The 27439-nt window shown below is 52.1% G+C and overlaps 1 protein-coding gene across 2 annotated transcripts in view; it reads left to right on the top strand.

Annotated features, from left to right (window-relative positions):
• Nucleotides 1–10059: 10059 nt before the first annotated feature.
• LOC101270320 (opioid-binding protein/cell adhesion molecule) overlaps nucleotides 10060–27439 on the top strand; it is a 1084701-nt gene continuing 1067321 nt past the window's right edge. Inside the window, exon 1 of one of the 2 annotated variants that reach the window (XM_049714323.1) lies at nucleotides 10060–10621. In XM_049714323.1, the coding sequence (XP_049570280.1) occupies nucleotides 10372–10621 (250 nt within the window). In that variant the 5' untranslated portion in view covers nucleotides 10060–10371. The remainder of the gene's footprint in view (nucleotides 10622–27439) is intronic. The other variant, XM_012536988.3, reaches the window with a different exon arrangement.

The following is a 27439-nucleotide window of genomic DNA, read 5'->3' as shown; positions in this document are numbered from 1 at the left end:
AGTGAGTCCTGCCTCAGTCATTGCCATAATGTCCATCAAGAAACACAGCTGGGAACCAAGGCATCGTCTTGAAAACTCCCCTTGGCTTGTCCCCGTCTCCACCGAGTCCTGTGGATCACGTCTCCTAAAAACCTCCACCGTCCCCTTGGGGGCGTCCACGTCCATCACCATCGTCTAGGACTGTAGACAAAGCTCCTCTCGTGCCCGCCTGGACCCCCTCTCCTTTCTTCTTTTTTTTAAAGAATTATTATTTATTTATTTTGGGCTGCATCAGGTCTTAGTTGCGGCACGCGGGATCTTTCGTTGTGTCGCATGGGTTCTCTCCGTGGTGGCATCCATGTTTTCTTTGTCTAGTTGTGATGTGCAGGCTCCAGGGTGTGTGGGCTCTGTAGTTTGCAGCACATGGGCTCTCTAGTTGAGACACGCAGGCTCTCTAGTTGTGGCGCGCGGGCTTAGTTGCCCTGTGACATGCGGGATCCTAGTTCCCCGACCAGGGATAGAAGCCACATCCCCTGCATTGCAGGGTGGACTCTTGACCACTGGACCACCAGGGAAGTCCCTGAGCCCCTACTTTTAACTGGCCACGCCCATGCTTGGTGTCTTCCAACCCACTCTGAGTGCCACGTGCAGAGTGGTCCTGCATGTCCCCTCCCCCAATCTAGAAATCTCCCATGGCCCCCACCACTCTGGGGATGAAGACAGGGCTGCTCTGCAGAGGCTCTAGGTCTCCACCTGATCTGGCCCCTCTCATCCCCCAGCTCCTCTGTTCCACAGGTCCACTCACTCTATGCTCTGGCCACCTGGGCTGTCTTCCAGTTCATTAAGTATGTGTGGTCATTTCCCACAGCTGCTGTTTCCTCTCCCTGGGACCCCCCTGCCCTAACTTGAAGGCTTTCTCATCCTTCAGGGCTCAGATGAAACGTCTGCTCCCCAGGGAAGCCCTCCCCAAGCTGTCTAGCCCGTCACACTCCCATCCGTCCTCTCTTAATACAGAGCTCCTCATTCAAGGTAACCAGCGCTATTAATAATCAACATCTCTGGCTGTGATCATTTGACAGACGTCTTTGCCTGCCTCCAGATTTTAGACTCAGGAGGCCCGAGGTTCTGCTTTCCATTGCGTGTCACAGGCCCAGCATTGGGTGCAGCATGAGGGAGTTGGTCCATAAACGCCGACGGGAACCGCTCACTTTGCTATCGGAGTCAGAGCACCAGCATCACGAGCCCCTGACACCCTGAGATCATGGCCAGAAAGTCACAGCCGGGAGACCAGGGCCGACAGGCCCTCCCGCATGTCTGGACCCCATGCTGCCCATCGTATCTCACTCTGTGCCCCTCAGCGGGGACCCTGGAGCTGGCGGTTCCCAGCCAAGGCTGCACTAGCTGAGTTCTACCTGAAAACACTGACATGCGGGGGTGGAAAGCAGCCTTTCGAGGACCTTGGAACCATCTAGGGTGGAGCTGTGACAGCGGGTGGTTCCTAAAGGGACACGAGGAAGCCGTCTGTGAGTGAGCGTCTGGTGGCCCTGGGGAGTCCCGCGCAACTGCTGGGGGCTTGGGAACACTCTGCAGAGGCCGCTGTGTGCAGTTAGCGGCAACAGCAGATCTTCTGACCCCTGATTCGGTGTTTTCCCACATATTAATGAAGTGAGTTTCTCCAGCCACACATTTCAGATAAGAACACGTGCATTTAAGGAGGCTCCGGACACATTAACGTCAGGCAATGAGAGATACATCCTGGAAGGAGGTCACTGAAATCTGTGGGCTGGATCATTCTCCGTGCTCCAGGGTTGCCGAGGCCACAGGCCTGATTTCCCTGGCGAATTCAAAACCTTTGTCGGTGGAAGTACAGAGGCGCCCGCCTAGTTTACGTGGAAGATGACGAAGGAGGCGCTAGCCAGGGAGACGCTGCGCCAGGTGCCCCAACAGAGTCCACGCGGCCTTCTCCGCAGCCCTGGCCTCTCACTTAGCAGCTCCACGTCCCAGGCATGGCAAAGATTTGGGGGAGAATCGTTCATTCCAGGGAATACTCGGCATGTCCCTCAGCAGAAAAAAAGCAAGAACGCTTAGTTCATGATCTGCCCTTGTGGGGACGCAGCACGGCCCTCGGAGCAGGGGCATCTACAGGTGAGCATCCTAGCGTGTGAGGCCTTGGTTCAACTGAACTTCCGGGGCCTCAGAGGCTCTTACCTCCTTCAAGGAAACGCTGAAAGCAGAACCGAGTGTGTCAAACACAGGTACCTAGTGAAGCTTGAAGAATCTAATTTTGCAGGAGGACATCTCCTAAGTGCTGCAGTTCTGCTGTAAAGTGAGTCAACCTTCTGCTGAGGAGGGAAATCAGATTCATTTCAGTCTCAGGCGATCCACAATTTCCAGGCCAAACAGACAGAGCTTGAGTTTGTTTTTCCCTGTCATTACTGCTCGGTCCGGTGTTTCCATTTTAAAAGGCGTGCGTGTGGACTGAACCAAAGCCGGGATTATTTAAAACACTGTGCCTGCTGATTCATTTAAATGGCCCCAACATCTCTGGCTAATAGTAAGTGCATTCTTAGTAAAGCACACAGATTTGGCCGGGCCTAGAGAATTTTATATCAGCTGCAGCAACAATAGCCCCGGGCATTTGTACGACTGGTTATCGTTTTCCGACGGTTTTCCCACATGTTCCTCATCCGCTCTCTCCCTTCCCTGGGAATGCAGGGCAGGATGGCAGGGCCACGGCCCCTTCCGCAGCGACTCAGTCTTCTGTTCAGACCCAGCTTCCTGTTGTGTGCACTGTTGTGCCAATTAAATGCTCAGTAAACGTCACTTGAAGATAAGCTAACATGGCCCACAGTGAGACGCTGACTTAATTTTCCATGTAGAAAGACACATTTTGAATTGAAATAATGCCCCACGGAGGACGAGCCCCCAGCCCCCAGCAGAGCCAGCCCATGTCTCTGTGCAGCCGTGGACGGGTGCCGGGTGCTGGGTGTGGTCCCTTAGAGAACAGGCCTTCCCTGTGCCTGCCTGTTGTCTCCCAGAAGAGATGAACGTGGGATTGAGTGTCTCATGGCCAGAAATGTCAGAACCTAGCATGTCACCTAGGCGTATGGTTCCTAGCTGTGTGCCCTTTCATTACTTGGGCTTTATTTTAAAGTGGTTAAGAGCAGAGGCGTTGTCACGTGGTCTCCGGGCCAGCCTTTGCTAACCAGGCCTCCGGCCTCTTCTGAGCCCCTGTCCTGCAGGAACAGTTCCTTGGGCCTTGAGCCTCACACAAAGGGTCAATGTCAGCCCCGCCTGAGCCCATCAGTGGAGGAGGGGTGATGCTGAGATGCAGTCTCTGTGCCGGACCCTCCAGCACCAGCACGTGGGCTCCGGGCTGGGCGGGGCCAGAGCAGCAGCTGGTGTGATGCAGAGGCGGGTGGAGCTGGGGGGTGGAAAGAGGCACAGTTAGAATTCTCCGCCGTCGCCTGAACATGGCCCCCTGGTAGCCTTGAAGTCAGGCAATGTGTGACTCTGTGTTTCTCTTTTCTAACCCCCCCTTCTCTTTTTCTTCCTCCAAATGCAAATCAATAGACGAGTATTCACAGCCCAAAAAGATGTCAAGGAGAGAAGAGTAGCCTTTTTATCCAGAGAGGAGCACAGGCAGCCTCCCCTCCACACAGGGAGGGGAGGAGGACAGGAAATGGGAGGGGGAGAGAAAGGGGGCGGGGAGAAAGGGGGGCATATCTGGCGAGAAGACGATGGACATTTGGCCGTGGGCGTCCTCACATCTTCCTGTACTCCACTTCCGAAAGGGGTGATAGCTTTTCTCCCTTACTGGCTAGAATATTTCCACTCTTGCTCAAAAGCTGTTTTGGGAAGAAAAAAAAATTGCTACTTAGGTGAAAATCGGATGCCATTTTCTTTAATAATTGGCTAACATTTGATCAGTCATATCTAAGTAGAAGGCTTTATGATGATGTGAGATTGGGTAAGATATGCTCTTGAGCAAATCTAGCAGTTTCTGGGCTGTATATGAACTAGGGTGATGCTAATCTGATTGGAAACAGCAGCAAGAACAGTAGTAACCGTTGCACCGGACGTTCATTGTTGGATTGGCTGATGGGAGAGGCTACCTGTTAGGAGATGTGCCTTCTAGTCCTGGTGTCTCCCTTGACTTTCGGTCTCTTGGGACACATTGATGCTGTAAACAGCCCGATACGCCAGGTGTTGGAGAGTTGTGTGTGACCTTCCCTGAATCCAGGCACTAAGCGCAGTCCATCACAGAGGGCCAGCCTCCCTCTTGGCCTCCGGTATCTTTCAAATCCCACAGAGATGGTAGCCAAGCGTAAACAAGGTATAAACCCCAAATACAAAAAATAAAAATTGGAAGAGGAAATAAAAATGGGTGTGAACTTTTCTTGGAAAAAGAATAAAACGAGTGGCAGGTGATTCAGTGGAGTAAAGAAAGCTGCGGTGTGAGGATGTGCGGAGGGAAGCGGTAGCTAGAACCAGGCGGTGTGCCACTGAACCAGGAGGTCCAGGAAGGACAGCCATGGTTTCCGTGGGCGGCAGAAATGGGGAGGCGCCAAAGACAAAGGGTGGGTCAAAGTCTGTGTTAGACACACCCACTCCAGAATTCTCTGCTTCCCCACTTCTGCATGAGTGGGAAGTCTATTTTCTGAAGGAACTGAAGAAGGCAGCTCCGGGCTCAGCCCCAGAAGAGAGCTGAGGGTCCCACTGCAAGCAGAGAGGCGGAGGGTCCCCACCCTGAGTGGAGAATCCCCCGGCCTTCCTCAGGACGCGGGAAGCCAGGACTTTACCCTCTGGCAGGAGAATGGGGAACGCCTCCAGCTCGAGACAAAAATAGCCCCATGACTAACACTTGGGGAAGTGGTCCCAAGGCCAGTTCCCAGCCTCGCCATCTTTAAAGGGTCCACAGGTAGATAAACTCCATTGATGAACACAGAGATTCCAGTCAGGCTTTTATTGCTTTGCTCTTAAATAGGAAAGGAAGGCCAAAGATCACCAGACAGTTGAGGAGGCTTTCCTGCAGGAAAGACAAAGATGACAACAAATGAGCAGAATAAAAGGACTCTGAGGAAATGGAGCCTGAGCTACCCCACAGGGGAACTTCGGAAGCTATGATTGACATCTTCAGAGAGATGCGAGAAGACACGGTACCCAGAGAACACGATCAGGCGCTATAAAAGATCAGACCACAAGAAGACAGAGGGAAACTAATAATTTGTAATAGAAGTTTTAAAAAAAGCAGTAGGAGTACTGGAAGTTAAAACCAAGGACATCTTGATAAATGAAAAGAGAAAATATAAGAAAATTAGGGAACTAATCCAGAAGATTAACGTCCATTTAATAAGAATTCCACAAAGAATGAATAATATAGAGGAGAGAAAAATTTCAAAGGCACAATACAGAAAAATTTTAAAAATCCCAGAATTGCAGAACATGAATTTTCTATATTGAAATAGTATATTGAGTGCCTGACACAATTAAAGAAAAGAGACCCACATTAGGAAACATCTTTGTGAAATTTCGGGCAGCCATGGGTAAAGAGAACACCCTCAGTGTTTACTGAGAGAAAATAGAGCCATTTCACATACAAAAAATACAAATTGACATTCATCAGACTTTTCAGCAATTATGCTTAAGCTTAGAAGAAAACAGAGAAATGGCTTTGTAGCATTTGGAGACGATATTGATTTTAAACCTAGAATTCTATTTGCAGCTGAATTAACTATATATAAGTTGAGTGAGATTAGAATAAAGCCATTTTCAAATAAACAAGATCCCTGCCCGAATGACCACCTATGTATGCTTTCCCAGCAGACTGTTAAGAGATTTGTTATATTAAAACAAGGAGGAACACCAAGTGGAAGAAAACCTAGATCCAGACAACAGGAGAGAGACACGGGGTTCTGTGAACTCTTAGGAGAGGGAAGTCCCAGATGACAGCAGAGGACCAGGGAACAGAAGGGGCAGAAGGAATGCCTTTAAAACGTAGTGCCTATAAATTACTAGACAAATTTTAGAATTCTGCAGGGAGTTTGGGGAGATTTAACAATAGGTCCATAGAAAACTAAAGAAATGAAACAAAAAGGCAAATATTTCTGGGGAAAGCAAAATGTTGTACTGGAAAGACAAATAATCATAACAATATCAATGCTAACAATTGATATAGTTGAAAATCATGACATGTATACTGGGTTGGTGGAGGGAGGAGCAGGGTGGGGGTGGTGATCAGGGCTGAATCTTCACCTTCTGTAGTAGGAAGTCGCTGGATAATTGTTAAAATTGTTAAATCAAGAAATATCAGAATAAGCACATCTTTAAAAAGAAATAAGGAAGCAAATACCAGACAAAACAACTAAAAGAGATGAAAAAGGTTGCTTCTGAGGAATGGCATTCGGAATGCAGTTTTTAATCATGAGCTTTTAGTCCTAGTAACTTGAAAAAATACGTATGTCATGTATTATTATTATTTTTTGTATTGAAGTGCAGTTGATTTACAATGTTGTGTTAGTTTCGAGTGTATATAGCACAGTGCTTTGGTTATACATACGTACATATATGTATATATATTCTTTTAAAAATTCTTTTCCATTATAATTTATCACAAGATATTGAATATAGTTCCCTATGCTATACAATAAATCCTTGTTTATTGTCATGTATTTTTTTTTTTTTTTTTTTTGCGGTACGCGGGCCTCTCACTGTTGTGGCCTCTCCTGTTGCGGACCACAGGCTCCGGATGCGCAGGCTCAGCAGCCATGGCCCACGGGCCCAGCCGCTCCGCGGCACGCGGGATCCTCCCAGACCGGGGCACGAACCCATGTCCCCTGCATCGGCAGGCGGACTCTCAACCACTGCGCCACCAGGGAAGCCCCTGTCATGTATTATTTTGATTAAAGTTTTTTAAATGAAAACAATACTGTGCGACGCTGGTAGCCGCGTAGTAAATATTTTTTTTTTTTTAGCGTAGGATTTTTTAAAAATTTAAATAATTAGTTTTATTTTTGGTTGCGTTGGGTCTTCGTCGCTGCACACGGGCTTTCTCTAGTTGCAGCGAGCTGTGCCTGCTCTTTGTTGCGGTGTGCGGGCTTCTCATTGTGTTGGCTTCTTCTGTCTTAGAGCACAGGCTCTTGGCGCGTGGACTTCAGTAGTTGTGGCATGCGGGCTTCAGTAGTTGTGGCTCGCGGGCTCTAGAGCACAGGCTCAGTAGTTGTGGCGCACGGGCTTAGTTGCTCCGTAGCATGTGGGATCTTCCCGGACCAGGGCTCGAACCCGTGTCCCCTGCATTGTCAGGTGGATTCCCAACCACTGCGCCACCAGGGAAGTCCCAAAATGGGATGTTTTAAAAACACAAATATAACTGATGGGAAATAGGGAAAGAACATAAACTTTGGAGTAAGAAAGACCTGGGTTCACTGCCGCTTCGTAGCTTTGGAGAAGGCAATTGGTTTTCTCTGCCCTGGTATGCGTCTGCACCTGTGGAGGGAGGAGAGCAGTGAAGGATGGGTGGGAATCAGAGAAAATACACATGGAGCGCCCAGCATTGTGTCGGGTCCAAGAGGCTGAAAAAGGTTGATTCCTGTCCCCCATCAGCTCACCGAGGGGTCGCGTGTGTGTCCTTCCTGAGAAGGGCCAGAGGCTGTGCCCTCGGAGCCTATCGGGACACAGCACACCCTTGGGGCTCAGGGAAGCGTGTTGAGTGCATGCTTGGGTGCAGGAGCCACGGATGCTTCCACCGAGGTACAGCCCTGGTGGGGACGGCAGGCCTGGGCTCAAACCGGGTCTCCGTGCATGCACCCTCTGCAGCACTGGGGAGTCATTTAAAGTCTTTGAGTACCACGTGGCTAGTAGTACCTACTACACTGGCTGGTTGAGAAGATAAATACGGGATCTGTAGGCCAAAGACAGAGGACCTGGCTCGTGGATAAAAGTGACAGTGCTTGACATTAATCATTTCTTTTTAGGGAGGCATTCACTTTGAAAAATAGAAAAACATGGGTTTGAATTTTGACTGTGTTACTAACTAGCTGTGTGACCTTGGATAAATCACCTAACTGCTCCGAATCTCAGTTTCCTTATCTCACAAAAAACGTGTAATTATTCCTCTTGGGAGACAAGGCTAGGGATAAAATATGATATTTGAGAAAACCGTGGTCCCCAGAGGGTGCAGAAATGATGCCTGTTATTTGTATGAAGCTATCAGTCACCAAGCCCTACTAATTCTGCCCTTTCCCCCCCCGGCCCCTGCTTTTCCTCTTCCACTGCTATGACCTTGTCCCAGGTCCGTCAAATCTGGGATGGCCCACCAACAAGTACTCCTGCCTCAACCCATGCTGTGCACTCTACACAGATTAAAATCAATAAATTATTTCCCGTTTGTTTGTAGCACTCCCTGCTTAAAATGAAATTATTTTTTTCCAGCAGCAATAGGGAATTTCTAAATATTGTTGGTTTAGAATTCAAGGCCTTTTCCACTGTGCCTTCCACCTACTCCCCCAAGTCCTCTCCCCATTTTTCCCCAAAGGGTTTTGGCCTGTCTGTTCCGTTTCCCCTCCCTGGGGCATCCATCTCATTTCAGTGGCCCACCTGATCCTGCACCCACCCCAAGCTAGTTCTGTCCTGCAGATCTAGCCACCAGTGACAATTCTGATGAATAGGACTCTGGCTTTGTTCAAGAATTCACACGTGAATTTGCTTGTGAATGACATGTTTGCAACTACTGGCTCTGTAGAATCTGAGCTTAATACTTAGTATGTACATGTCCTAGTATCTTTTATGTAGAGTCAAAAATATGTGAATTTTTCGATGGTGTCTGCAGATATCTTGTTTACCCTTTTCAGACAAGAGCAAAATACGTTCTTTATATTCCCAGCCTTTGAAAAAGGACTTTAAGTACTTTGTAAGTGCCAGGTGAGGATACTATCACCATAGTATAGAAAGCCTTTCAGACTTGTTAATAAGGAGGGAAGTATTGATTGTTTTACTTCTTTAAAAGGGAACAGTCTTAGTTTTGTAGAAATGGAGGCACTCAGACCAAAATAACCCACTGGCAATTGGCGGTAGGCATAGCTGCTTAATGGCAACTGTGAGGTGTTGGGTTTAGGACAGCTCTGGGTTTGAATGCTGACCTTCTTAACTGTGTGGCCTTTAGCCAGTTGCTGAACCTCTCTGAACTTGAGTTTCAGCCTACTAAAGTCCAGCAGTAGTGTTGCTATGCGGTGGGACTACGGTGAGGATGAGCTAAGATGGGAACTGTGAATACGTGCCCATGCAGGCACTTGGGAAAACATTAGCGATCGTGGTGAAGGGGAGGGAATACTGTCTCCCATAGGGTCGGTCACTCACCTGCCCCTGTGGTGAGCTGCGCACACACTGAGCTGGGGGGGGAGTCCAAGCCACTGTGGGCTCTTGGGAGGACACCCTGGGACAGAAGTAGTTGCGCCCTGTGTGCCCAGCCCCTTCTGTAATACCCTCTGCTGTTCTTTTCACAGATCCTCAACACTGAGCGGATCCATCAGAGGGGCACCTCCTCAGCAAGCAGAGGGCGCAGCCCATGGCGGGCCAGGGGGCCTGGGGGTGGGTGCTGCAGGCCTTCCTTAGAGCAGGCGTGGAGCTGGAGGAAATCTGCCACACGGCACACCCAGAATACCATCCACGGGAGCTGCTCTTCCACGGGAAGGGCCGACTGGACTGTGAACAGGAGAAGCCAGGATGGAAGACGGAAAGCCACAGGTTCCTTCCGTGACCTTGTCACCTTGGAGATGTCCCATGACTTCAGCTGGTTCCTGCCTTCTTGCCGTCTAGTCTGAACGCACCCCGCCTGTGCTGCAGTCACAGCAGTTGTTCCGGCGTCTAGGGCATCTAGTCTAGGGAGAGCTTGAGGATGCTCTAATTGTGGGGAACTCGGCCAATTCTCTTTGCATCCTTGGTGGAAAAAACCCTAACGCACCCATCTTCCTGCTGGGCAAACTGAATTGCGTCTGATTTAAACGTCCGAATGACCCCCCCACGGGCCACGGCTCCTGCCCTCCCAGCCTGGAGACCAGGAGGAGGAAAGATGGTGAGGAATTGGCACAAGGTTTGGTCACACTGCCTTTCTTGTCCTGCTCTGAGCCCTGCTCTGTGAGGTCCCCACTGCCAGGCCCAGCCCCTCCCACCGCCCACGAAGGGGCTCCGGTGCCCACGGAAGGAAGCCCTGCATGCTGGCATCTCCCCCAGAGACCAGTGCACACGCATGCTCCGGGCGGGGGCGAGCATGGGGCAGACCGAAGCTCCCCAGAGCCCAGCCTCCCAGCTGGAAAGTGCCCGCGTGTCGCTCAGGAGAGTGGAACCAATGCGAGCCTTGGAGGAGGTCTGCTCCGCGCCCCGCGCAGATTGGTGCTCATGGTGTTCACCAGTTGTGTGTCTGTGCAGCAAAAAACCCGAGACGCTGCCTGCCTGCTCCCTCTCTCTTCTGCTCTCTCCCTCCCTTTGCAAACATTGGATTTAAACCTGCTCAGAATTCAGCACAGAGGAAGGCGGCAGCGGCAGCAGCGGCAGCCGGCCCAGCCGCGGGGACACCGCAGCCTCAAGATGCACCACCCCGCCTGCTGGATTGTGTTCTCCGTGACAACCGCCCTGCTCTTCATCCCAGGTACCCAACAGGGGCTCTCGGCTCCCCCCCCCGGGCGGTTCGGAGCAGAAGGGGAAGGGGAAGGGGAGCCCGAGAGGAAGAGGGAGTGTGAGCTGCGTGTGTGGGGAGAGGTGGGCTCGCCGCGCGCACACACTGCTTAGCTCGTCGCTCCTGCACACACGGGTGCTTGCAGCTTGGGTTTGGGGGTTCGCTCTCCTTTCAGGCAGTGGGTCTGGTGAGCTGGGTTCGAGATGTGCACCTGCTGTGAGGCACTGCAGTTGCTGTGCAAGGTGCTGGCTGGCTTTAACCAGTTGTGGTCCCAAGGGTAGGAGAAGAGGGGCTTCAACTCCCAGGGATAAATCCTTCTCGCCGCTTCTGTTGGGACCGGCAGGATAGAGGGGACATCCTGATTCCTCTCTGCATCTGCCGGCATCTCTTTTTCTGTCTCTCCCTCTTTTTCTCTCTCCCTCTCCCCCTCCTCCCTCCTCCCCCCCACCTCACCACCCTCTCTCCTCACTCTCTCTCCAGCCCCTTCCTCTCCCCTTCCTCCTCCTTTGCTCCTGCATTTCTCATCTTAACACAGTCCTGCCACCTCCATCCTTTCTTTATCTTTCCACCAAATGGGCAGATTGTGCCTTTGAAATTCAGAATCCCATTTCCCCTTCCTTCTCCCCGCATCTGAAACGTGAATGACCCTGACAGAATTTGGAATGTTTGTATCGGGGGTAGGGTGGGAATCTGGGTTTACCTGGTCCTCCTCAGCGCCTTCCCTACCTTACCGAGCCATTTAAACGTGGTCCACCTATCGCAGCAGTTACTTGTTGGCAGTGACACAGGTAAGATGCTGCAATCCTGCCAGAATGGGCTTAGTGGAAGTGTTGCAAAACACAACACGTTGTAATAGGTTTGATAATTGCATGCGTGTCTTCGCAAGCAGACAGCTGAATGCCTGCAGGCATCCTTCAAACAATGCTGAAGGGACGGGGTTATGCTTCCAAGGGTTTAGGCAGCATCCAGGGGTCTGTGGGGTTTCTACCCTAAACCCCAGCCCAGTGAGAATTTTCCTTTTTTTTCCCCCAAATTGAGACACATGCATTTGGTTAAACTTGAGCTTAAACCTAAAATCCTGTGCATATATACACAGACATAAATAATAAGATTCTTAAGCCTTACATATCCTGTATGGGTAAAACACACAATTTTACATTTTTATATTCAGAATTACTTGGTTTTTGTTTTTAAGAACATAAAGCCCAAAGTATTTCTAAGCTACCAAAGTGAAATCAGAAAAATGAAAAGTTTATTGGGAAGAAGGAAGAAGAGGATGGACTGAAAAAAAAAAAGGAGTAAATCCATCGTTTCACGTTTTGTAATCTGTGTTAAAATTGCACTTTTCCTAGCAGACATGGGCGCTGCGTAAGCACGTTCCAGGCTGTCTGCTGTAGGCTGAGAAGTTAGAGTGGGTGGGGAGTGTTGCTCTTCTTCCAGATCCAAGCCTGGGAGGGGATTTCAGCAGGACCAGCTCAGAGGGGAAGGCCTGCAGGGCGCTCAGTACCTGCTCCAGCCTGGTAGAGGGAGCCAGGTGGGCGCTCTGGGTCTGAGTGAGGGTCCAAAGTTTCCCATGGGTGTGAGCCCTGGCCTGGGTGACAGCTCTGGGCCCCCAGCCCCCGTCCTCCCGCTGAGCTGAGGCACAGCTGGCAGAACAGCAGCACTCAACCCCTTGGGATGCTGGTGGTGGGTTTGGGCTCCTCTCGTGGAATCAGAACATTGCACTTCCGAAGGGGGGAGGGAGCGAGCCCCAGGAGCTGGAGCTGCATTGCGGTGCACCCTGAAGAGAGCTGGAGCCCGGGGATGCTTCCCTGTAGAGCTCCCAGGCTCATCTCCCCTGGTGGGGAAGCACCCCCACCTGAAGCAGGCTCTGCTCCAGGGCATGGGCTCCCCCAGCCCCCAGCCTCTTGGCCTCACCAGGATGAGCTCGGCAGAGGGAAGGCATTTCTGCTGGAGGGCTGCTCTTTCCTGCTAATTGTGCTGGAAGCTGGCCTGAGCATCTCAGCCGGAGGAGGAAAGTTGGCTTTGGAGGTACCCGGAGGAAGGGAAAGCATCACCTCGGGAGGGTCCCTGCGGGAAACGGGACCAGGCTGTGTCCTAAAGTTCTGACAAGCGAATGGCTTACTTGTGACTTCTTCCTCGCCTCTTTTACTTCCTTTATTATGTGTTTATAGACTTTTCCCCTTTGTTGCTAGTGATGCTTTTCCTACCATCAGGGTTAATACCAGCTCGTTAGCCATTTACTTTTCCTGCTTCTAAAGACAGAGGCTAATGCAGTCACGTAACCTTGACCTGGTTGGGCCTCCATGCCATTTCACTCTGCAGCCTATTTCTCAGTGAAACACGTTTCCATCCCAGAATAATTTTAAGGCTAATGTTGTTGTCGCCTGGTGCCTTCCAGGGGGGAGACCGATGGCCATGAATTGCTTTTCTAGGCAGAATCTCTGGGACAGCAAAGACAGTAACAAGTGGAAACCATAATGAGCCCACACCTGAGACGGGGAGAGGTCTCTGTTGACAATTTAATTGTCACTCCAGGCTTGAGATGTTCCTGAGACCCTGAGCGCCGAGAGTGGGGGGGCTTTTGTGGTCCCGGGCAGGAGGAGAGATGGGCCTGTGCAGCCTTTCTGACCGTGGGTCTGGGGACTTTGTGAGGGAGGAGTGGGATGGGAAGCAAGCCTGCAGAAGCAGGAGGTGAAGAGTGCTGGGGTTGTAGATTAAAATGCAGAACCCCTACCCCACCTCAGACATGTGTTGCTAACAAACACCTCCGGTCCCTATCAGCCCACTTCGTGTGTACTTGAGAACCTGTCCACGGCCTGCAGCATTTGAGTCCAAACCCATCTGTGCCTGCCCTTTCCCTTCTAGCCTGAGACATGGCAGGGCAGCATGGAGGTGGGCACGGGGGCTGCTGTCGTTATGGCCAAGGCTCAGTTTCTGAAGCAGAGCATAGAGTCACGCCAGCTGGGGGCCCAGCTCGCTGATGGGAGGATTGGCTCTCTGATCTGGAGGGCTTCTGTTCCCACGTTGCAGTCATTACCTCCTGTTTATCCCCTTCTCCTCAGGTTGGTTTAGTCGTCTCAGAGTGTCCTCTGGGCCTCAGTCTATCAATCTGTAGAAGGGATTCCAGCAGCATATGCTGCTTATCTCCACCTGTGTGGAGTAGCCAAAAGCATAGGTTAGATGACAACAAGGTGAGTGTAAAAAACCCAACCTGGTCTCCTAGTCATAGGGCAGAAACAGGGGGGTGTCGCACAGGATGGGGGCAGGCATTCCTTCTGGTGGAGCAGGCTGAAGGCAAGGCTGACCATACCCACTTATATGTGTCATTGTCACAGTGCTGGGAACTAACGGTCCAACCTCCCCCTTCATTTATCCAACAAGACTTCATACAGGTTCTGATTAGACATAGTACAGTGAGTTAAGTACTCTCCTGCCTCAAGAACAGAGGTCCATAAAACAGGGAGTTATTCAGTGTGTTCCTGCCCTTGGACCCTGATGCCGTAGGCCCATGGACTTTGAGCTCCCTGGGCCTTGGTTTCTCTGCGTGGAAAACTAGGGCAGCAGACACACACGCCCCTTTGGTCCCGACGTTGCTCTGTGGTATTTTCGGGTGCTCTGCACATGGGCTTGTGCATCAGCTTCGGATAGTCGGTGCTCCAGGGGTGCTGTCACCTGCGGCCTTGGCTGTGGTTGTCCTGTCCCAGGCTTACTGGGTGGAGGCCCCTAGGCTGCTGCCTGGGCTGGGGGAGAGGAGACACGGATGGCCCAGCCTGGCTGTTCTTGTTGCTGATCTCAGGCATCAGCCCACAGAGGGCCAGTGGCTGCCAACAAGCCCGGCTGTCTGCAGGGGTGGCTGTTCGCACCTCCAGATGCTGGGTGGCACCTTCCAGACACGGGGGCCGGGCGGGCGATCAGAGGAAGGAGACAGGCTGGCATCGCCTTGGGACGGCACCTCTCTCCTCTGCCAATCCTTCTGACCCCGCTAAAGGTGCCGAGCTCCGGGCCCCGCGACATCTGCCCCTTGAGCCGTTTCATGCTCTTGATGGAAAACTAAGACTTTGCTTCTCAACCCAGGAGGCCTTGGCTGCCTCTGCCTTCCCTTAAGTGGGGAGGCACTAACACGGGGGGCAAGGATATAGTTCCATCTGCTAGATTTCTACCACTCAAGTCTACACCCTGAGATGGAGGTGCTTGTGGGGCCCGGGGCGGGACTGAAGGTAATTCTGAGAATGGGCAGGAATAAACCCTGTAACCAGAGATGAACTTGAAGACAAATGTGCTTGCTATTCCCTTCCTGTAGGTGTGAGAATACACATACCCCCCTCACTGTCCTCCACTCGTGTCCACACACACACACACACACACACACACACACACGGATGCCTCCAAGTCAGAGCTTAGCCACCCTCACAGTCACATCCACAGCCCCTTCAGGAAAGTAGCCTCTTCCTCTGGACTTACGTCTCTGCCCTTGCAGAGCTCCCTGCTGTAGCCACAAGCCTGGGTGCTCTCCCTGTGGGCGCTGTGGCAGCAGGCCTACATGCTGCCTGTACCGCAGTCAGCCATGGCCGTGCGCATGGAGCGCTGCCCCAGCGATGCAGAGACCCCGTTCATCCTCCTGCCACATTTTGGCCCCGGAGCCTGGGCGAGGCCGGCCTTGCATTCCTTTCTCAGCACCTCTGTCTGTCTGCCTAGACCCCATGGTGCTGAGAGGCTGGGGACTCGCCTGCAGTCACTAGACCAACTAAATTAAATGTTTGCCAAAGGCTTTGAGACACCCCTGGGCAATGCGCTGGGTAAGTGCAAGGCATTATCATTATGATGCAGGCTCTTTCCTTTAATGAGCAGAGATGCTGTGCAGAGACACCCCCCAAAGGCCCAGATGGATCCGTGCATGGGGACACAGGCCACTGATTGGAGTGGCTGCTCGCATGTTCCCAGGAAAGGGTAAGCGACAGGCAGATGGCATGCTGATACCCAACTCCGGAGAACCAGCGTATTCCACATCTCAAGGTACAGACTCTCTGAAACAGCCTGAGTGGTCATTCGTGAACATTTATCCGTAGGGAATTTACAAATGCTGTTTCACCACTCTTGGGAGTTGCTTAGTGGTTATACGAAGCATGATGAAAGTATCACGCTTTGTGGTCTACCTGGGAGAGTTATCTGTGGTCTCACTTGCTTCTCAAAGAGATCATGAGCTAGGCAGAGCTGAGCTTGTCTTTCCTTTGCTTAAAACCCTATGCAGACTTCGGGTTGCCTCTGGAATAGAGTCCAAAGCTCTCAACCCAGTCCCCGGGCCACAGCCTGGCCCGTGCTCCATATCGCTCGGGAATCAGTCCCTCAAACACACCGTGCTCTCTCCTTCCTCAAGGGCTTCCCCTGTGAGGCCACCTGAGCTTGGAAAACTCTGATCCTCCTTTCATGATGTTTCTGGATAAATATCCTTTCCATCCTTCAGGGCTCAGCTTAAGTTCCTCTTTCCCAGGAGAGCATTCTCGATGCTCGTTTCCTTCGTTACTGCCAAGTCCAGGATGCCAGGTTCCTCCCGCCTAACACTGTGGGCCCATATATTTTACAGTGATTCTCTGTATTATGCCTCGCTTTCCCCCCTGGACTGCGGTCCCTCAAGGTAGGGAACACATCCGTTTTGTCCTCCCACATGACCTTGGTGCCCAGCACAGTGACGGACATAGAACACGTGCTCACAGAGCATTTGTGGAGTGAACGAGTGAGCAGATGAATGGATGGACACATGCACGGGTGGCCAGCCAAGCTCACACGAGTACTAAGGGTCAGCTTCTCTGTTCTGTCGTTCTGTTCCATCCATTGAATCCTCAGGCATCTGGGCCCCTGGGCTGGCCTGCCCATCGGCTTCCCCATCTGCAGAGTGAGGGCAGACAGGCTTTGCTAATGGGAGGTGGAAATGTATGAAGGATGCGGTAGAGATTGCTCGTTCCAGTGTTCATGCCTGTCAATAAACACCAGCCCCGAGCTTCCAACCAGATATGCACGCGGCGGCTCAGAGCTGGAGATGGTGCTTTTGGATTTCCTGTCGCGTGTCGCCACAGACACGCCTGAGAGTGAGAGACTCTCCGTAAACACAGACGTGGGCCCTGATGTGGGCCAGCGGCTGCATAAGAAACAAAATCACTCACAGGTTTAAGCAACTCCGGGTACTGATGAAGCGGCCCGGTTATTAGAAATTTAGAGTCATGCCTGCCGTGCCAACAAGTACACGCTATAGCAATACGAGGAGGGATTGTGACCACAAGAGGACACTGATGGCATAGGGTGAGTCGTGCTTGAGCAAGTGACACTTACACGGGTTCATGTTCCTATGGACGAGATCAGAAGGGCTCAGTAAATCCGAGGAAATGGAAACAGGGCTTCTCGTGTCTTATACCGAGTCACTTCTTATAGCTGAGCCGATTTCAGACGTGCTTGTTCGTGGCTGTGGGCTTCTGAGCAGCAGGGGTCTTGCCTTGCTCCTCTCTGACGATGATGCCACAAGTAGCAGGCAGGTTCACTTGTCTGACATGTTTATTGAGTGATTACTACGTGACAGGCACTGTTCTGAGCACTGGGAATGCAGTGCCTGAACAAAAGTCTCTGGTCCCTGCTTGCAGGAGGTTCATAGCCTCGGGACCTCCCTGGCGGTCCAGTGGTTAAGACTTCACCTTCCAATGCAGGGGGTGCAGGTTTGACCCCTGGTCGGGGAGCTAAGATCCTGCATACCTCATGGCCAAAAAAAACTCAAAGCATAAAACAGAAGCAATATTGTAACAAATTCAATAAAGACTTTAAAAAAATGGTCCACATCAAAAAAAAAAAAAAAAAAAGAATCATTCTAAAAAAAGAAAAGAGGCTGACAGCCTCGCGGGAGAGACTGAGTGCCTCAAACATGTGTCCCTGTGGAGGGAAGTCAGAGCTGATAAAATCTATGGGAGGAGAGGTCTGTGCCGCCCATAGGAAGGGCTTGACTTGCCAGGGAGGTAAGATCACTTGCCCGAGAAAGTGACCGTTGAGCTGAGGTCTGAAGGATGAAGAGCAGAATTTATCCAAACCCCGGGAAGAGGCAGAGTGAAGAGGACGTGCAGAGGCCCCGGAGCAGAAAGGACCAGGGGACGTTCTCCTGCTTGGCTGGAGCGTAGAGGAAAGGGGTGTGCTACACGATGAGGCCAGCAGCCCTGGACGTTCACGTTCGTCATTTTGGTGTTTATTCTAGAAGTGACGGAACCCCACTGATACGATGCACCTAAGCGGGGGTGAGGATCTCGCCTTCCATAATTGAATCTTGTTCTTGTGCATTTTGAAGAATGAATTAGAGGTGAGCAAGCTCGGAAGGGGTGAGGCCCCCAGAGTAGCTCAGGTGGGAAACTGCTGGTGGTGTTGGATTGGAGAGACACAGGTGATGTGGAGCCGCTGCAGGAAAGTCAGAGGTGCCCCAGATGTGTCTGAAGAATCTGAATCTAAAGGAAACCCACCGTGAGCACCAGCAGTGCCTTTGGGAACATAGAGAAGAGGATCTGTCCTCCATGTCCTGCTTACAAACCATCCGTTCAGCTCAGGTGTAATTTTGCCCAGAACCAGAAATAAGCTGTTTTGGAAATTCCATCATTCCTTGAAGTCTCATAATCTCAGTCCCTTCACTGGTGTCCTCTCGGGGTCCAATGTAGGAGCTTAAAATTGCATCATTCATTTCCCAATCTGTCAAAGAGATTGCAGAGAGCTCTAGCTGTGTTATCTGCTGGATCTTGCCCAGGGTTATTTGCTCCTAAAAGAAACCAGGCATTTTAGAGAAGCTTTGATTGGACTCTAGATTGATGTAAGGGCACGAACATGCAACGTTTTCACAAATATTATTGTGATGTCACAAGAGCATGCATGACCTCCCTGTAACCACCACCACCTGGGTGAGTCATATTAATTTATGTAGAAAAGTAGAGCCCTCAGGACTGAAAGGGATGCTGGAGATCATCTATCCCTTCCTTTCATTCTACAGATGAGAAGACTGAGGCATAGGGAGTCCAGCATCTTAGCTAATGTCACATAGTCAGCAGGGACCCGACCAACATGTCGACACGGAGCTTCAATAACCTGTGTTCATAGCCCAGCTGGTGTCATTTCAGCGTACGCGGGGCTGAGCTGAGCTTTGCCTCCCTGTCGGATCCCCTGTTGGAAAACAGACTTGTAACCTCAGCTGCTCTGTTTCCCCGAAGCTCTCTCATCTTGGTGCACAAGGAGCGTGTGGAACAGGGTGACTCCCCGGTATCCGGTACCCAACGATTAAGGTGACAGGTCAGAAACAAGAGAGAAGCCTGTCCTCCTCAGAGGCATCCTCATACTTTGAATGAGCTTTGTAAATGAACTGGGAGACTTCTAGAAATCAATTGATCCTTGATATGCAGAAGGAGATGCCCAGGGTGGTACAATATCCAATTCCAGGTACGTGTCAACCTGTCCTGTTTGGTCTACACACTGCAAAAGGCACCTGCTTTTATCATCACCAGACTATCAAACCCAAGAGAAAATACACACCGAAAATACCATAAATGTGACATTAACAATTCATGGTGAAACGGTAACTGACGGTGTACACAGCACCTCCCCGTACATCATCGCTGCTCCGTGTGATAGTGGGTGAACGCCCGTCTTCCCCCTTCCCTGCTCTGCCCTCACGGTGGACCATGCGGGCCTGGGCACGATTGAGAGATCAGCTCAGAAGAGCCATGGACAGTGCAGAACAGGAAGCGGGGCTTCAGATTCAGAGCAGACAGGAATGCACTGGTGACTGTGCTTGGGCCAGGCTCCTATGGGCATTTCCCTGCTAGGAAGACAGGCCTGAGGAAGCCTTTGCTTCTCTGAATGAGCCAACCTGCTTCTTCCAAAGAGCCCAGTGCCAAGGGAGCCCCAGCTCCTTGAAGGGAGAAGAATGCTGGAAGAGAGAGTGTGGAGATGGAAATAGCCCGTCAGCCTCCAAGGGAAGCGGGAGTTGCCTTGGGAGTCCCCCTGGCTTCATCCCACGGAGACGACAGTGCCCAGTCTTACTTGGCACTGGGGTGGATGCCTCTTTGGGTGAAGCCCAGATGGGAAGGGATGGGGAAAACCACTCTGAGGATTCTGCATCTTTTCCTGATGGGCCCTCCCCTCCTTTTGTTTAGGGTGAGATTTTTGGGAGTAAAAGGGCACTGCCTTACAACTGCCCCCAACAGTGTCCATGAAGATTGGACCACTTCTTTATTATGACCCGGACAACTGTTTTCTTTCTTCTATCATTTATTTATTTTTACTGTTAGGTATAAAATGAGGTACAAGGATATATTGTACAACACGGGGAATAGAGCCAATATTTTATAATAACTATAAATGGAGTATAACCTTTACGAATTGTGAATCAGTATATGGTACACCTGTAATTGTATAATATTATACATCAACTGTACTTAAATAAAATATGATTTATTTTTATGGTGGATGCCGAGCCCTTCTGCCATCCCCTGTGGGAGAGTGTGGAAGCGGGACCCGGCCTCTGCCTTTGCCTCTGCACTTGTGAACTGGGCGGCCTTGGGCAAACGGTTGGACCTCTCCGAGACTCTTCATCCTGTCTACCAAATAGGAGGAAATAACTCGTTTACCTACTTCCTGGGGCGGCTGGGAACTTCGTAAGGGATGCAGGCAGGCGTGTGGGGCTCGGCGGCTCCAGGCGGCAGGCCTGGGTCTCAGCGCGTCCCTTGGGTTGGCGTGTGTCTGGGCCTTTCCTGCTTCTCCTCCTGCGTCGGCCCCCTCACTGCTGACCCTGTCCTGCTCTGGCTGCCACAGGCCGTGGAGCACATGCCCGAGTGCCCGTGATGGTGGTTCAGGAGGAGGAGGCCCCTTTCCGCCCACTCCTGTGTTCACGCCCCTAGGCTTGGAGCCCTGTTTGCTTTGCTTCTTCTCCTTTTTCTGTGGAAAGTACTGGAAGTGGTTTGTGTTTCCCCAGCTGAGCTGCTCTGGCCCCGCTGGGTCTCTGTTTTTTGGGTTGAGATGAGAGAAACCCAGATGGGGCTGAGAAGAGCGAAGTTCGGGTGGAAAGTGCTCTGCAGCCCTGAGAACCGGGCTGCCCCGTGTGCCTGTCTGCTGAGCTCGCTGCCACCCCTGCAAGTAGACTTTCAGGGAGCAGTGCGGGGCTGAGAGGCACCTTAGTGGGAGGGGGCCTGCTCGTTCCCTTGACACATGCTGCAGGGGACCGACCAGTTCCTCCCGCTGCGGGCTCAGCCGCGAGGCCCTAGTGACCCAGGTCCCCCTGTTCAGGCCCAGGGGACCAAAAACCCTGCGCCTGTACCGGGCCGAGTCCAGCATGAGAGCCAGGGACGCAGCTGTGTGCTTGGCTGGTGAAAGGAGGTGAGGTGCAAGGTCACAGTCCTGTCTCGTGTCCTCCCTAACCCCACCTGCTCAGCTTCTCAGATGCCTCAGAAAGACCCAGCCTGAGTGGAGATGCCGAGCGGGCCCAGGGATCCAAGAAGGGCCCCACACACCAAGCACACCGCCCACAGTGAGAGGTGAGAGTCTTTCTGTCCATGTCCCCGGCTGCCTTCTGAGTAGCTCAGCCTGCTACTCAGGGCCCCCCTGGAGGCCAGGTCCCCGCGGGAGAGTGGAGCCTGCTTGTACCTTCACCATGTCCTGAGTCTTCCTCTAGTATGGGATCAGGGCCGGGGAGGGGTGCTCTAGCTTGGAACTAGAACACTGGTATTTCATCAAATTTTAGTTTCCAAAATCAGATTTTATGCTGCAGTTGAAGAGCGGAAGTGGTGGAAGAGCATTCAGAAGGATGGTGGGGGGGAACCACAGTACACTGTAGATTGTTTTTCCCCCGTAAAAGCATCCTATATTCTCCATCCCTCTTTCTTTTCAATTCTTCATGACAGTTTTTTTGTTCCGCTGCTTTGTGATGTGACATCTGGGAAGGCAGTGACTGTGGTAGGTTTTCAGTAAAGAGAAAGTTCTTCCGTTGGTTTGACTTGTCTTCTGTTAGGGTTCCTAGGTATCGGCTAAGGGCCTGGTTACCATCAGCAGATCTCTCTCTCCTGTGTTTGGACGTGACCACGCCCCAGGAACTGGGTACCTAAGAAATATCTTCATATTCTCTTGAGATTTCCAAAGGCCCCTCTTCTGCGTCGCGCTGAACGTGGTGGAGGAGACAGGGTCAGCGTGAAGGCCGAGAGAGCAAAGGTTAGGGCTGGAGGGAAAGTCAGGGACAAAGCGGAGCTGGGGTTGGCTGGAGGCCAAAGACAGGGAAGGGTGAAGGCCAAGCAGCAGGCCACTGGGCGACGGGGGCGTAGGGAGGAGACTGGGCAGAGGCTGGGCCCACCCAGCACGTGGGCAGGGGAGCCGGGGTCTCAGCCCCGGGGACGCCCCCTCCTCAGAGCAGAGCTCCTGCCCAGTGCTGAGGTGGTGTGCAGACGCTTTCTGTGCCTATCACCCTCTGGGGCAGAATCCTCTGTGGGCAGAGCCCTGCCCAAGGCCCCAGAGGGCGAGCCCAGCAACCGAGAAACACCAGGGGCCCCAGGCGTGAGCACAGGGCATCCTGGTAGGTACAGCGACTGCCTGTCCCTGCTCCTGCCCCTCCCCCTGGGGGCCTTTAGCCCAGAGCCCCACAGGCTTGGTCGCATTTGAGTGGGTGCAGTCTGTGCCCCACTCCCGGACCCCAGCTGTCTCTGATCAAGCAGAGTAGTTCCGCTCCCACCTGTTTCATACCATCACTTTCTACTATTTACAAAAATGAAGACCTACTCTATGACCAGTGGTCTCCAAACTTCTTTGTTTTAGAGCCTATACACACAATGTATTTTTTTAAGCAGAAATAATCTATGTTGCTACACATATGTGGTGACCAAAAGGCTAAGATAAAAATAAATAAATAACAATAGGAATGCTGGTACTCCTTCCCTTCATTCCGTGTAACACTCAAAGCATCCCTGGAGACCAGCACCACTCAGGGGCTAGGGCACCGGCTCATGGGACTGGAGTCAAGACAGAAATGTTGCATCATGGTTGGCAGAAGGCTTCTAATGGCTCTGCTCTGGCTGCTTCTCTCTGGGACTTAGCATGGGATGTGTCCTTGGCCACAAATCACTCTGGGTGCTGGTACAACACAGTTGCTATGGCAGACCCCATCTTGGAGCAGCTGTCATGTCCTTCAACAATTCTGTCTTTGTGGTAAAAATGAGTAACATGTCAGTGGATACAGACCAGTATTACAGATGTTCTCTTGTTTATCAAAAAAGACCATTGAAGGGAAGTAAATGCAAAACAGTCTTTGGGAGAGAAAAAGCTAAACAGGGGGACCTTCCGTTCCAACTGCACGTGGTTCCTCACCCGAATTCTTGCCCTCTTCTCCCTCTGTCCCAGCTCTTCTCCACGGACCACCTGCTGCAGAGACATCCCCCTGGGGGAAAGTCCAGCCAAGGGAGGGTTGGAATTTTTCGCATAGGTGTTAGGAGACCACAGAAAGGGAGATGCACAGGAAGGAGTAAAGTAGGAAACTTGGCGGCACTGGGTGCATTTTCCTGTGCGTTGTCCCAGCTTTGGTGGCAGCCCCCAGGATGGGGCTCTCGGGTCTTCAGCCCCTGCCTCTGCTCTCTGAAGCCCACAGGTGTGTTGGCTTTGCAGCCACGCTTCTCACGGCTGCTCTTGGCCAACGACCAAGCCAAGCAGAGGTGCTGGGTCGTGGCCGTTCTTGAGAGACATGGCTTCCTTGATGGTCGACTTTGGCCTGAGGCTCCCCAGGGGCCTGGCCACACTCCCCTTAGGAGGACACTGCGTCCCCACATCCACTCAGCCTTCCTGCGGCCTCGCTCTCACACTCCCCAGGTCAGAGGGCCTGGGTCTCCAGCTCTGTCCCCATCTTCTCTCCCAGGTGCTCCCCTGGCCCATGTCTTGACACTTCGTCCTACCTAACGTCTGGTTCTGGGGGATCCAGGCTGACATTGTGCTGGGCCCAAAGCAGGCCTGCAAGCCGAGGCTCTGCTCCCCAGTCCAGCCCTTCCCAGTTCGATGTCGCACAACCCAACCCGCTCTGCAAAGCTGAGCCAGGACTCACGGGCAGGCCTGGGAGAGCTGCGCAATTGTCAGTTCCAGGAAGAACTTGCTATTTTGGACTCTCCTGGCCCTGGCCCTTGGAAACCCTCCTCTGACCCAAGTAAATGAGACATTTTTATAACAAGTCCCCCAGATTCTCACCTGGGTTTCTGGCTTCTCTGGACTGATGATAAAGGTGCTTCCTTTCTCCCTCGACAGGACCTGAGTCCGTTTGGAGATGCAGCACACACCTTGCGTTCTTTCTGTCTTCCTGGTTTGTTATCCGGAGCACATTCACTGTGTAGCTCATAAAGCGGGTTCTACCCTCCCGTGGTGCTTCCATTGTTAATCGTTACGGTCACACGTTAGCTTCTGGAACGTGATTTCCCTAATGGCCCTCTGGCACCGGCACTATTGACACTTGGCAGGACACTTCTCGGTTGTGGGGTCTGCCCGGTGCATTGCAGGACGTTTAGCAGCATCCCTGGCCTCTGTGCATCAGGTGCCAGCAGCACCTCGCCGGTTGCGAGAACCAGAATTGTCTCCAGGCGTAGACCGATGTCCCGTGGGGCAGAAAACTGCTCCTGGCTGAGAATCACTGTTCTTTGGTTGTAAATGGTCAGTACAGTATCCTAGCAACCCCCTAACTTATGTCAGTTGTCTTTCTCACAGCTAATGAAGGACAGCCATCTCTTTTTATCCCATAGGCCCGCACCTCTGAGCAGTTCTGGTTTCAAGCCTGTGAGAAGCTTCTAGTTCTCAGTTTATTTGTCCCACTGAAAATCGATTTATCCCAAGCCTGTAAATCAGGTCATCAACTCCCTCATCTGGGCCGGGTGCTCTCTGATGAATGCTTTGTAGGAATGGCTGACAAGAGGAACACGTTTGATAAGAATACCACTAGGCATGATGGCGGGGCTGTTCTCTGGAAGACTACGTCTGGAATAAAACAGATGTGAAAAGTCTTAAGGCATAACCGCGTTATTAGTTTCGCTGGACTGACTCTCTCAATGAGTGTGCCATCTTTATTAGCCAAACCATTCCAGCACCTTTTCTTTAGGGCAGACTTACATGTTACTCTGTTAGCTCGCGGGTAGTCAGGAGTGTGCGTGACAGCCCAGATAAGATTCCTGTCTACAAACACGTAAACCTGATCTAAAATGCAACATCTAAGGTAGTGGGGGGTAAATAGTAGCGTAGACCTGCTCACGGTGACGGCAGTAGTTTTGAGATCAATTCAAAACACTGAGCCAGCTTGAAATGAACTTCCTACAATCAAGAAGTGAGAATGGCGCTAAATATTTAAAAGGACCCTTGACTAAAGTGTTTGGGCTGCTTCTTGATGAAACGGGGGCTCTCCGGCCAGATACTCAAGAGTGTCCTGGGCCTACCCTCAGTCACTTGGTGACAGGGACCGCCAGGAGCTCCAGGTGCGGAGGGCGGGAGCAGACACAGGTGAGCTGGAACGGAGGAGGCGAAAACCACGCAGGCGTGTTGCAGGAATTCCTTCCTCTTCAGTCTGTTTGGAAGTGACCTGCAGGCCAAAGCACCAGGCCCGTATTAGAGAGGTCAGTGTCTCAGGGCTCCAAACCTAAGGAGCAGTCAGATGCCTGCTTTGTAAATCACTACGGCAGAAGGCAGACCAGACTTTGTCCAGCCACCTCCCTGCACTGACTGCTTGTTGCCACGTGAGCCTCTTTGACATCCTGTAGACACCGACAGTACTGGAGCTCTAAGTCCTCACAGATGCCCAGGGATGTGATCTGTTACCATGGTCCGGGATGCCTTTCTCATGGCCTTGACCAGTCCTGAGGCTCCTCTGCACCTCGCAGAAGTGTCCCCGGGCTCCTTGGCCATTGCAGAATCCTTTGTAGCCCTGGAGGGCCTTTGGTGTGTAAGGACTGACCCTATGGGGTTCTGAATCGTATTTCTTTTCTATACTCAGCGGTCCTGTGGCCTGATTTCTCTGCTGCTGGGTTGTTGACAACACTAATTTTAGAAGCTACACTTAATTTCTGCGATCTAGCGCACTGATGAGGATCTTCTCGCGAGCCCCACTGTAAACGCCAGAGCTGGTTTAGGTGAAGGCTGCTTCGTGGTGCAACTCCACGTCGGACGATTATTCCGACAAGGTCCTGCGGGCAGTGGGCATCTGGTGCGCACTCAGCCTCCTCCGGGGCTGGAGGCTCGGGACAGGGGCCACTCGGGAAGGGGCAGCCCAGAAAGCCTGCAGGCACGTTGCAGTGTGCTCTCCTGCAACCGTCTGCGTAAACCTCCTCCTGGAAGCACGTAGAGGGAAGAACATGCTCTTGAAGCTTCACCAGGGAGGTTCCTGGGCAGGGGGGGCGGGCATTGGAGCCGAGTGTGTAAAGGGCTGGAAGGTCCCCTCGAGGAGAAGCCGGCCAAGACCTGCATGAGGCACGTGCAGGGTGCCCGGGGCTCGGCAGGAAGGTCAGAGGCCGGGGAGGCAGTGAGAGAGGTGGAGGGTAGTCTAAGGGGTCCTCCAGTCTGCAGCAGAGAAGGTGCCATGCTCTGTAGCCCAACAGCCTCAGGCAGAGTAAATACAGGGGAAGGGGTAGGAGAAGCGGCTAGAGAGGTGGGGTCCCCATTCGATGAGCCTTGTCATCCTCTGTCAGGAGACTGGCTTCACTCTGAACTGGATATGGGGCTGCTTTAGGGATTTGAGCAGAGGAGTGCCATGACCTCACTGCTGAAGGTGGAGGCAGGGAGACTAGTTAGGGGACTACTGCCGTGGTCCAAGCAAAAGATGGGGGGGTGGACTAGGGTGACAGCAAAGGAGGTGATGGAAGTAGCTGACAGGCATCCAGTGAAGGCTGAGCTACTGGCCGATGGGATGTGAGAAGAGAACAGATTCACGGAGTCCTCCGGATTCTGTGACCAGAGCAACTGGAAGGATGGAGTTGATGCTAACTGCAGGGGGATCCGTGGGTTTGGGGGAGAATCAGGAGTTTACTTTGCACACAGTGAACTTGGTGCATCTACTGGGCACGTAGAGCAGGCAGTTGGATGTAAAGAATTGGGAGTGTGTGTGTGCTTGTGCATGTGTGTATGTTTGTGTATGCGCACGTGCGTGTGTGTGCGTGTGTACATCCAGGCATCCTCGTCTGGATTTGTTGGCGCACAGGTAACATCTCCAGCCTCAGTGCTGACTGAGATTACAAGGGGAGGGAACACAGAAGGAAACGGGAAGGGGTCCAGACCCCGAGCTCCGGGAACTTGAACTTTGAAAGAGGTGGAGGAGATAATGACGTGGATGAGCATCCATGGTAAGATGTCGCTGGGCTGGTAAAGGGCCGAGGCAGCAACCAGCAGGTGGGCGACCTGCAGTCCTGTTAGGTACAGAGCTCTTTCCCATCACTGCAGGATTTGACTCAAGGACCACGGATGGTGTTATTATTAGGAAAGTACAGGCCCTGTTCGTAATGTTTTCTTAAGTATTTAATGACAGGGCGAGAGGAGAAGCCGAAGGCTGGGGAGGCTACGTCTGTGCCCACAAATGGTCAGCATCATAAGGGACCTTAAAGTCACTGGAGCCCAGTGGGGAGACTTGTGTGGGTTCACACAGCGTCGTGCGGGACGATCAGGTACAGAAACGAGGTCTGATTTGTCCCAGTTCAGGGTGCTTTTCACGCTCTTCCCTCTTGGTGAGAGTTTACCGTGGATCACACCAGAGAAATAATACTGTGAAGATCTGAAGGCCTTTCTGCT

Source organism: Orcinus orca, chromosome 8 (genome assembly GCF_937001465.1).
Source record: "Orcinus orca chromosome 8, mOrcOrc1.1, whole genome shotgun sequence".
Taxonomy (NCBI): Eukaryota; Metazoa; Chordata; class Mammalia; order Artiodactyla; family Delphinidae; genus Orcinus; species Orcinus orca.
This window is presented reverse-complemented; position numbering and strand designations above follow the sequence as displayed.